Here is an 11,869-nt window from a genome sequence, read left to right on the forward strand (position 1 = left end):
AAGTTTAAAGGAGGTGGCTTTAGAGATGGTGGATGCTCTGTAATTGTTCCTGCGGATCAAAGGGCAGCAATTGTGACCATACTTTTTAAGAAAATAGGAAGAGAAAAAACATATAATGAAGCTATTTTGAAGGATATAATAAGAGAACACCTTATAAAGAATGATAAGATTGAGCAGAGTCAACATGGATTGATGAAAGAAAAATCATGCTTGACATGTGTGCTTTGAGAATGTGGAGAGTAAAATAGATATGAAAGAACCAGTGGATATGATTTTTCAGAAGGCTTTTGATAAAGTCTCACGCAGGAGATTGGTCAAGAAGGTCACAGCACATGGAGTTGGGAGTAGTACACTAACATGCATTAAAAATTAGTTATTGGACAGAAAGCAGACAGTGGGAATAAACAGATCTTTCTCAGGTTAACAGGCTGTTACTGCTGGGGGACCACATGGGGACCAAATATCATATTTCCAAGTTTGCTAACAATGCTAATCGAGGTGGAGTTGTGTGTACAGAGGGGGAAATAAAGAGGCTTCAAGAGGATATGGGCAAGCAGAATGAGTGGATAAGAGCATGGCAGATGTAATATAATGGGGAAATAAATGGAGTTATCCCCTTCGGTGCACATGGTCAAAAAGCAGAATATTTGTAAAATAATAAGTGATTGAGTGGTCTTGATGTACAAAGGTATCTAGGTGTCCTTGTACACAGGTCATTGAAGGGCAACATTCAGGTACAGTGAGCAATTAGGATGATAAATGGTATGTTAGCCTTTATTACAAGAGGATTTGAACACAGAGGTAAGGACGTTTTACTACAATTGTATAGGGTCTTGGTGAGATTGCTGCTGGAGTAACATGTACAGTTTCAGGCTCAGAAAGTGCATCTTGTACTTGGCTGAGAAAGGATGTACTTGACATAGAGAATATATAGCAAAGATTCATTGGACTGGTTCCAGGGATGGTGGGTTTTCTGTACGAGGAGAGGTTGAATAAACTGGGACTGTCTTCTCTAGAGTTTAGAAGAATGAGAGGAGATCTCATCAAAACTTACAACATATTTAAAGAATGTAGCAGGTTAGATGCAGGGAGGATTTTTCTCATGGTTGACAAATTTAGAGCCAGGGTCACAGTTTCAGACTAAAGGGTATGCCAGATGAGGAGAAATTTCTTCACTCAGAGAGTGGTGATTCTTTGCAACTCTCAGCCCTGGAAGTCTGTTGAGGCTCAGACAGGTCATTTGAAACTGAGCTCAATTTCTGGACATTAGGGGAATCAAAGGATATGGGGATGGTGTTGGGAAATGGAGTTTGAGGCCAAAGATTAGCCCTAGTTTTGTTGAAAGCAAGAGCAGGCTAAATGCCCTACTCCTGCTCCTATTTCTTATGTACTTAAGTAATATCCCACCTGGTCTAATCCCAATCTCCTCTCACTCCCCACACCCATTAATATGATGGTCCAATTTTTCCATTCTCCCTGCACTTTTAATATCCTACCTAGTATAATTTCACTCACCCAGTCTAATCTCCTTGTTTCCCACCTGCAACCAATTGGACTGCCACTTTTGCCTTTTTCAGGTATTTCACAACCTCCTCACAATGTACCCCAGTCAAAAGGCAGCAGGATAGCTTTAAAGCTGAGCAGATGACGATATGATTAAGCAAGATGCTGAGCCCTTGCATTTTCTGATCTTTTCAGGTGAAGACAGTCCCAGCGGAAGGTAACGATGATACGGAAACAATTCAGTTCTCTGATAAACCAGCCAATGGAATTAATGCAATGAGTGCCATGGATTATAACTCGCAACCAACCACATACAACATGGAGAGTCAAGCTGACAGTCTGTAAGTGTGGTTACACCACTGGGGCTGTTCTACAGGCTGCCGACTAGTGTGAAGTATATCAAAAGCAAATTTGCATGGAAATTCAAGAGATGTGAAAAAGCTACAAACTAGTGATAATGGGACACTTCAACTGTTCAGATATAAACTAAGATAGCGATAACGTAAGGAGGTGGAGGGGGTGAAGTTTCTGAATCATGTCAAGAAAAATTTCTTGATCAATGCATTTTTGGTACAGCTCAACTTGCTTCTGGGAAATGAGCCAAATGGAGCAAGTATTGGTGGGAAAGCATCAGGAGAATAGCGATCATAACATCCGTGGAAGAAATTCCAAGATAAACTGCCCATGAGTGGGTGATGGAGGCAGGTACTTTCTCAACATTGAAGAAGTATTTAGATGAGCACTTGAATCACCAGTGTGTGGAAGGAAAAGGACAAGCGCTGGTAAATAGGATTAGCATGGATAGGTGCTTGCCGGTCAGCATGGAATGGTGGGCCAAAGAACTTGTGCTGTATGACTCTTGGACTCTAAATTGGAGAATGCCGAATTCCTGGGTGATGAAACGAGGTCTGGTCCAGGTCAATTGCAATCAAAGCATGGTGGGCAAAAGTGTATTTGAAAAAGGGAGACCTTTATAATGGAAATGTTGCAGCCACAGTAAATGTTCATTCCCATGAGAGAGATGGGGTAGGAAAACTAAGCCAAGAGCTCCCAAGATAACCATAATGATAGAGAATGAAATAAAGCAGGAAAAAGAAGCAATGACCCTGCATCAAAAGGAACAGTGACACCGATAAGAAATATAAGAAATTTACCAGATGCAATTACAACCCTTGACATAATATTATCCCATTAGAAAGACACAAAAAGTTACAGATATAGGAATACCTTGAGAACTTCTGATCTAGTTGTCCTGAGGCTACATAAGCAATCAAACCATCATGTATTCAACCTCTGACTGGATTCTTGGTGCAAGCATTTAATTGGTACCTCAATTTAATTGACACTGTGTGTGGGGACTTGTGAGTTCTCTTAGTGACAACCTAATAGACAGGGTTAGCCAGAATCTTCATTGATATTCAACCCTGTACATGCAGGAGAGGAAGAAAGAATGTATATGGTGCAGGTTCAGTCAGATTCTTTATCCTGGGAAACATTGCCTGGGTTTCTGAAGATAGTGTGACTGATCTTTGTGTGGGCTCTGTCACCAGGTATCAACCCACCCCTTACCCCTCGAGGAACTTCAACTCCACCCCATCAGAGGAGTTGTCGAAGAAGCCTCCAGCTGGTCGGAAGAAGGGGAAGATGAGACGCCGCCGATCCGAAATGGACGAGTCTCAGTATGAGACAGATTACACAACAGGAGCAGAGTCTTGTGATGATGCGGATGAGGAGGAGTGGGAAAAGTGAGCAGAACACCAGATTCTCGCCTCCTAATATTCTCTGTGCTTCTTCAAACCTTAACCTTCCAGCCTTAAAATTGGCTGTTGATCCTTTGGCAGACCCCTCCCTACTATTCATGCATCAGGATTCCCCTTATTCCCAGCCATGGGTCAAAGGGTGCAGTCAGGGTGAAGTCAAAGGGTTTGAGCCCACTTGGAGATTTCAGTTCATAATCAAGGCTGACTCTTCTGGGGGATTGCTGCATTCTCTGAAGTGCTGCCTTTTGGGTGATACATCGGACTGATGTCCTCCCTGCCCTCTTAGGTGTGTGGAAAAATCTTACAATTTCAAAGTGCAGGGCATTCCCCCACTATCCATTGACCTGGCCAATATTTATCCTTCATCCAATATCAATGAAACTGACTATGTTGTCTTTTATCTTATTGCTCTTTGTGAGATCTTGCTATGTGCAAGCTAGCTGTCACATTTCCCACAGTAGTGGCTGCACTTTAAAATGAGGTACTTCACTAGAAAGCACACTGGTTACCCTGAGGTCCTGAGAAGAACTATAGAAGTGTGTGTGCTTTCAGTAGGGAACATCACCCCTCATGTACAGGAGGCTTGCTCCCAAGTAGTGGGCCTCCCTCTCTTAAGTAGAAGTGGAATCATCACTGACTTATCCACGCTAGAGGTGCCCACTTATTGGACTCATTCCTTGAATTCTATTGCTGAACCAACCTTGAACGGTGCCATGGGATCTCTTCCAATAGTTGACTGACCTCACTGTAATGTATAAAATTCTTTGAAGGTCTGATGGGGTAATTGCCAAGTGGAAAGTCTAGAGCCAGCCTCAGGATTGGGAGCTGCCAATTTAGGACTGAGATGAGGAGATACTTCTTTATTTAGAGGGTTGTGAAGTTCGGAAATCTACCCTAGAGGGCTGTCGGTTCTCATTTGTTATACGCAAGACTGAATCAATGGATTTTAGACTGTTGAGGAAATGCAGGAACATGGGGATGAGCCAAACAACTTGAGTTAAGGACAACGTCATGATTGGTGGAGCAAGCTCAAGGGGCCGAATGGTCTAGTCCTGGTGGAACTAGTGTAGGCTTAGTGTTAATGGGCACTTCATGGTTAATGTGGACTTACTGAGCAAAAGGACCTGTTTCCGTGCCGTTTGACTCTGCGGTCCAATACCTTACAGTATGTTGGTTAGACAAGGCATCGATTTAACATCTCGCCTGAATAAGGCAGCTCTGTCACATTGTGTAATCATAATAGGTGCTATGTGAAAAAGAAGATGAAAGGGAGAGGGAATTGAGAGTGAGAGTGACTGAGGGAAGGGGCAAACTAAGGGAGGTATGATTGGGGGAAAGGTAACAAAGTAGGGAGACAAGGGGATGGGTTACTGAGGCAGGGAAAAGGGTGTGGGCAAGTTCACGTGCCTGTGTGCATGCATGTGTGCTAATCCTGCTGCAGAGCCTGGTCTCTGATCGTCTTGGACGTCCTTGCCATTGGACCAAGACCTTGCTCTGTCACGTTAATGACCCTCTCACGTTAAACAAATTCATGCAAAGACGTCCTCCACTCCTCAGAGCTGGAGTGAAAGCAAACTATCCTCAATCCCTAAGTACTGCATACGAGGATAAAGGTTTCATAAGATTAAGCCTTAACCCTCCTGGGAATGGGAGTACTAGAACGAGTCGTGCTCTGACCCTGTACTTCCTTGTTTTATCAGCTTGTATCCTCCCATAACCTCTGACCCCATACGGCAGGAATACAAGCGTGAGTTTGATGCTGACCATCAAGAGTATAAACAACTTTGTGCCGAAATGAACGAAGTCAACAACCAGATTAATTACCTGAACAAGCGGCTAGATGTCTTATCTGAAGATGACCCCAACTATCAGGTATGGACACTCCCCATTTCCTGCCCAATACCATAAGAACATAAGAAATAGAAGCAGCATTAGTCTTACTCCATTCAGTAAGATCTTCTCTAATCCTTTACTCCAGGGCCATTTTCCTTTACTAACCCCACATCCCTTGATTTCCTCAATATCCAAAGATGTATCAAAGTCTATCTGGAACATACGCAACAACTGAGCCACTGTACATGTATAGCCCACACTCTCCCTCCCCTGGTTTGGCTGTGGAGGTAATGAAGCTGCAGTGGAAATTCTGTAACCCTCAGGTAGCCAGAAGATTAACTGGGACACCCACATATCAAGCCTCAGACCCCAAGAAACTTGAGACAATTCCTGCTTTTACCTTTTTCTTCTCTTCCCTATTCTAATTTTTATGGGGCACTAGGTTTGTGATGGGGGAGGCCTTAGTGTTTAGTTGGTGAGATAAATACAGATCTGTTTGTATCAATGTCTGATATATTTGAAATTAATGGGGCTTCTTCCATTTGTTCCAACCCCGGTTACCCAACTTATCACATTGTGTCCTAAGTTACAACACTGAGCACCCTTTGAAGCTCAGTGTAATGGAGTATTTTCCCCCTGCCTGGATGAGTGTAGCTCAACAACATTCAGGACAAAGCAGCCCACTTGATTGCACCCAGCCACAACCCCAGCCATTCACTCCCCACACCACCAGCACATGGTGGCTGCAGTGTGACCCATACACAAAATGGACTGCTGCAACTTGCCTGGGGCTATTCCGACAGCAGCTCCCAAACAAGTAACCTTTACAATCAAGAAGGACAAGGGCAGCAGGTACATGGGAACACCACTCCCTGCACATTCCCCTCTAAACCACATACCAACCTGACTTGGAAATGTACATCCTTATCATCCAGGGGTGTAAATCTGGAACACCATCCCCAAAAGCATCTTCACCAGAAGGACTGCATTGGTTCAGGAAGTTGGCTCAACACCAACTTCTCAAGGGCAGTTAGAAATAGGCAATAAATGCTGGCCTTGCCAGCAGCACCCAGATCCCAGAAAATGAATAAAAAATGAAATACATGGTTGTTCTGAGCTGGTGAAATGGAAATGCAATTCTGGTCTTGCTTTCTCCTTTCAGGGTCAGGGATTCCCTGATAAGAGTGAAACGAGTATAAGAAGAAAGCAAGACCATTAGTAGAGGTTTCTTTCCTTAAAGATATGGGCATCGCTGACATACTTCCCACCTTCCACACTCCGCAAACTTGAGCTCATCCAAACTGTGCTTACTGGATCCTAGTCCCACTTCGCCCATCATGTTCACTGCCCTGCACTGGTTCACAGTTGAGCAATTCCCATCCCTGGAACCATCTTCAACCTTACCGTCCTCTGAGATCCGTCTAATTCCTAATTCAAGAAATCTCGTACATTTCCAGTTTTCCTTGCTCAGCCATCCTGAATCCTAAGATCCATAATTCCAACCCTATACCTCTTCACCCCTCTTCTTTTTAGATGCTTAAAACTTCTCTGATGTTTTGGGCCACCTGCTCCACTATCAACTACTATGTCTTAGTGTCAAATTTTGTTTGATGCACCAGCCAGTTAGATGAGCCACTGCCATGGAACGATTTATTATGTTAAAGCAGCTAACTAAATGGTGATTGTTGTTGTTGTCTTGAACCTGTTGAGTTTTTTTAGCTCCTTCATGACCTTTATTGTTTTGAAGTTCTCCAACCACAAGGGTGGATTTGGACGTTCCAGGTCATTAGCTTTGGCCTTGCAGTCAATAGTTCATCCATGTTATCTGTTTCATCTGTTGGGTCTTGTCTTGTTTCAGGGAGTTGCAGAGGAATACAACAGGTTAAAGGAACTCAAAAAGGTGAGCGTGTCACTGAAATCACTGTACAATCATTAGATTAATCTGCAGCTGTGCCAGATCCTGTTGTGATCCCAATAAAGAATCTCCCTCATACATAGCTCAGTCTCCTGTTTCTGTGCCAAACACATCACAGAAAGCTGAGGGGCTGGTTTGCACTTAAAGATCCTGCATGATATATTAAGTAGCATTCTGAGTCAATACTGTAGACTTACAGACAAAAGTCTTGGCTGACAGTCCAATGCTGTAGTGAGGGAGTGCAGCACTGTCTGAGGTGAGACATTAAACTTCTCTCTCATTATTCACAGGAGAGTTCTCCCTGATGTTCTAAGAACAACATTTATCTCTTAACAAACATCACATAATCAACATCTTGTTACTCTTTAAAGTGACGTTCTTTAAAGTGCAGATATTGATTACAAATCCAGAAATCTAATCATGCTGTCCCTTCCCTGGAAACATTTGACTAGACAGTGCAGAAGGAATTTTACCCTGTATCTAACCCATGCCCTGCGAATAGGTGGTGGGACAGTGTAAAGGGAGCATTACTTTCTGTCCAGTCTATGCTTTACCTGCCCTGAGTGTGTTTGGTGTTGAAACTTTATGCCAGAATAAGAAGATCCTCCATTCTCTAGTTCTGACACTGTCATCGAACAAAGAAAATAGTTAGAAAAGGAAGAACAAACTGCATGCTGAGTGATCTTTTTCTCATTACCTGTATTGTTCATGTTGCTTTCAGACCTCTGAGTATCAGAGTAAGCGGCTGCAGAGCAAGCGACTGAGGAGCAAGCTGTCCTACATCAAGCGGATGGTCAATGATTATGACCGTCAGCGAGAGTAAGACTGAGAGAGGATGCAGATCCTTCCCCCCACCCCTCCCCCACCCAGCCATTGCCCAGAACATGAAAATTCAGAATAACCTACGGACTTCAGTGAAAATTCCAAACTCCATTTGGAAACTCCGCCGTGGACTGGAATATCAACATCACAATCTGGATCACAGTGAGTTTGAAAGCTGCTGAAGCTTCAGCTCAAGTGTTAGTCCAGTGAAGGGTCCACTGTGACTCTATTCCTACATTAGTTCAATGGACATATTGTTCTAAATGCATATGGACAAGGATTTATGTGTGATGTTCAATATATTGTTAACTGATTAACCAGTGGTTGGTATCTAGGCAAACCACAGGGGAGTCAATCCATGGCATTGAACAATGAGAGCAGTTAATCTACAACATGTAGACTGTGGAAGGAATCAATCAACAGTGTTCAATATAAGGGATCATTCAATCCATGGTCAAAAGGCTCTTAAAGTGTTTCTATTTATCTTAGCATTGTTCCCAGCCCCAGGAAGAAAATTGCATTTGTAAACCATCTTATAATATAATTAAGACATTCCAGGTGCTTCACAGGAGCCCCATCAAATTAAATTTGATGCTAGGCCATGCAAGGGGATGGTAAGAATGGTGACCAAAAGATCACAGTGGTTGGGTTTGAGGAATGCCATAAATAGGAGGGGGAGAAGTTAAGAGAGGGAATTTCAGAGCTCAGGACATAGGCAGCCGAAGGCATAGTTGGCAGAAGTGGAGGGATGGAAATCAAGGATGCACAGAGGCTATCTGGAGGAGAATTAGGATCCTGGGGAATTGCAGAGCTAGAGGTCATCACAGAGGTGGAGGGATATGGAAGATATGGAGATATCTGAAACTTTGTGTTACCAGGTAGGTGTCTGTGAGATCAATGAGCACAGGGCGATGACTGAACGGGAGCAGGTGAGAATGGCTACAGGGGCAGCAGAGTTTAGGATGAACTCATTTATGGAGTGTAGTTCAAGGGAATGCGACCAAGAAAGGAATGCAACAATTGAATCTGGAGGAAAATCTGTGAATGAGTTTTTCAACAGCGGGTGATTTTCTGGAGGTGACTGAGCAGATGAAGGGTTAGAAGGTTGACTTGCAGTTGGGTAGAACGTAGAGATTGTAGGTGGTGTGGTTCAGAGTCAGTGGCCAGGGAGAGGGGTGGACGGAGTGGAGACTGGAAACACAAGAGACTTGCAGATGCTAGAATCTGGATAAACAAACAATCTACTGGAGAAACTTAGTGTGTCAAGCAGCATCTATGGGAGGAAAGTAATTGTTGGTGTTTCAGGTTGAAACTTTGCATCAGGACAGAGAGTGGAGAGGGGAGATGGCCAGTATAAAGAGGGGAAGGGGAGTGGTGAGGCAGGGGTCCAAGGTGATTGATGGACTGAGGAGGGGTGAAAGATGATGGGCAGGTTGTGCCAGGTATGGGAGGGGTGAAGTTGGGAGACAGCACAGGTGAGTGATAGATGGAGGCAGACAGAGTGGGAAAAACTGAGAGGCAGGTGGAGGGAGGGGAGCATGAATGAAGTTTGTGCTGGGGTCTAATGTCTCCAATCTTCCCAAAATGTAATTATTAAATACCACACAAGCGACCAAAACATGGGGCAGTGTCAATCAGCACTCCATATATAAGTGGCTGAATGGACAGAATTTGAGGTCTGAAGAAACCAGTCACAAGGTTCAGTCCATGTGGGAGTCAGCACTTTGGGATGGTTTACACACCTCAGCATAGAGAGGGCAACGCCTGACCAGTTCGGGTGCCTGGCTACTTGTAATGTTCCAGCCCACTTGCCCCGGGTTTATCCACATGAAACAGCTTCATCAGTCTCTTTATCAAAGTTGCCAGTGATACAGGGACTTCTTTATTTTGATTTATTTTTGTGCTTCATGATTATGTTATCGGCATTGAAAGCTGTAAATGTAGAAGTAATTATAAGTGTGTAAATAAGGCAACTATGTCAAGGCAGGGGTCTGAACATTGTCATCTTTACTTGGGCAGATGGGCCTTGTTTGTGTTTATAGTTTACTCTGATTTATGGTGTGAACTCTGAGGGGCTGGAGGTACGGAAAGGGTGGTTCTCATGAGTGGATACGTGCTAATTCAGAGCACCAAGATTTGTGTGTATTGACAGATTGAGATATATATAGAATTAATGGCGACTAGGATTTAAACAATACATGCTGATTTAGAAGTGCCAATATACTGGGCTGGATTTTTGGGGCCAGCAGCAAGCAAATATTGCCAGCTGATTTTTTTTTTCTGCCCACAAATTTTCTTTGGGAGTTTCCATTCTGATGATTACAGATTTAACTCTTTTGTTGCAGAGCTGTCTATTGGGAGATCTGGGACTTGAGTAAACGGGGCAACCAATCAGACAGAATGATTATTAGTGAATACTGCAGAGTCTAAACCACAAAATCTCAGTTAAAGTATTTAAATCAATGTCAAATCAGCCACAAAAAGAAAAATGAGGGAGCAAAGCAAGGAAGGGGCAAAGGAAGGGAAAGGAGGAGATTGGGAGTGAGGAAAAAATAAAGAAATTAACTAGCCAATGATCAAAATTTGATAACACATTATTTTTGAGTGTCAGACATTGTTCGGCAGTAATTAAAATGTTATACTGTTATAACCTGCCTACGGGGAAATGGACAAGCTCAATTTGTTTCTGTAGAGTTTTGTGGATAAGGACTATAATTTCACACCTCATGGTATGTTTGAATGCTGAGTTCCTCAGCATGATATAGCAAAGCCTCTGAAAGAGCCGGGTACCTTCAGAGAGCTTCTTTTGAGTCTCAGTGTGTAACTGTGCAAATATTAGAGGTTACTGTGCAGGTTATAATGGTGAGCATAGATACCCTCATGATAAATCATACTATTAATCAGACTCAATTAGCAGAGATGTTAAGCCATTTTAACGCTGTGTTTGTAATGTTTATCCAGTGTAATTTCATCACCTCAGACCGTGCTAATTAATCATTTCCCATTGGTTTGTTGTGAAAATGATCGTTCTATTACAGATTTTGTATAGCAGTAACACCTAATTATTGTAAAATAATGCTTTAATCTGTTTCTTTATGAAATAATTTTTAAAGTCTTTTGTATTTTTGAATGAATTATATCTTAAATATTTAATATTAAGTTTGGTAACCAGCAGTGACTGAGATTCATTGTGTTAAGAGAGCGAAGTCCTTACTGATTAGTTGATACTGACGAGTTTACCTGTAAAGTAACCAAATCATCTCACAGACTAATAATATTTTAGGAGTCCATTCAGCCCATTATGTCTGTGACAGCACTTTGAAAGAAATCCCACCTCTTACCCATTGTCCTGTGAAGTTCTTTCTTCATGTATTTATCCAATTCCCTTAGAAGAATCATTTTCCATCACCTTTTAGGCAGTACATTCCAGATAACACTGAGTAGAAAATTTCTCCCATTCTTCCCTCTAGGTTTGATGCCAGCTGCCATAAGTATATCCTTCCTTGCACTGGGAACACGTTTCTTCATACTTACTCCATCAGCTATTCCTCCTAAATCTTCTCTTACCCTTCCCAGCTGTACCGAGAACACCTCAAGCTTCTGCAGACTCTGTATGTAATTAGCTCCTCATTTCCTGCAACCATTACAGTAAATCCCCACTGCATCATTTCCAAGGCTTTGACATTCTTCCTCATTGTGGGCCCCAGAATTAGACTCAAGCTGGGGCCTGACGATTCTTTTATAAAGTTGGGGATAGTCTGGTTTTGTTCCTAGGTGGGACCAACACATCCACATTGTCTGCTGATGGAAGGTATAGTGCGGTGCTGCAGACTAGAAGGTGATAACAGGATTCCTTCTCTGTAGTCTATAATCAAAGGGCTGATTACTGTCAGTCAGCACTGAAACCTGGTGTCCATCAATTGCCTTGGAAGTAGACTGGCTAGTTAGTAGAATGGGTGGGTTGTGACTAGTATTATCATCAGATGAGCACCTTAATGTAGTCAGCCCAGGTGGATTTAGAATTAATAAAACTGAC

General features: G+C 42.8%; 1 protein-coding gene across 1 annotated transcript in view; it reads left to right on the plus strand.

Moving 5' to 3' along the window:
• LOC127582721 (uncharacterized) overlaps positions 1 to 11,852 on the plus strand; it is a 51,852-nt gene extending 40,000 nt beyond the window's left edge. Inside the window, 5 exon segments of the mRNA XM_052038283.1 lie at positions 1,699 to 1,844; positions 3,054 to 3,248; positions 4,964 to 5,135; positions 6,955 to 6,996; positions 7,733 to 11,852. Of these exon segments, the coding sequence (XP_051894243.1) occupies positions 1,699 to 1,844; positions 3,054 to 3,248; positions 4,964 to 5,135; positions 6,955 to 6,996; positions 7,733 to 7,834 (657 nt within the window). The 3' untranslated portion in view covers positions 7,835 to 11,852.
• Positions 11,853 to 11,869: the final 17 nt, after the last annotated feature.

The sequence above is a fragment of the Pristis pectinata genome, chromosome 24, assembly GCF_009764475.1.
Source record: "Pristis pectinata isolate sPriPec2 chromosome 24, sPriPec2.1.pri, whole genome shotgun sequence".
NCBI lineage: Eukaryota > Metazoa > Chordata > Chondrichthyes > Rhinopristiformes > Pristidae > Pristis > Pristis pectinata.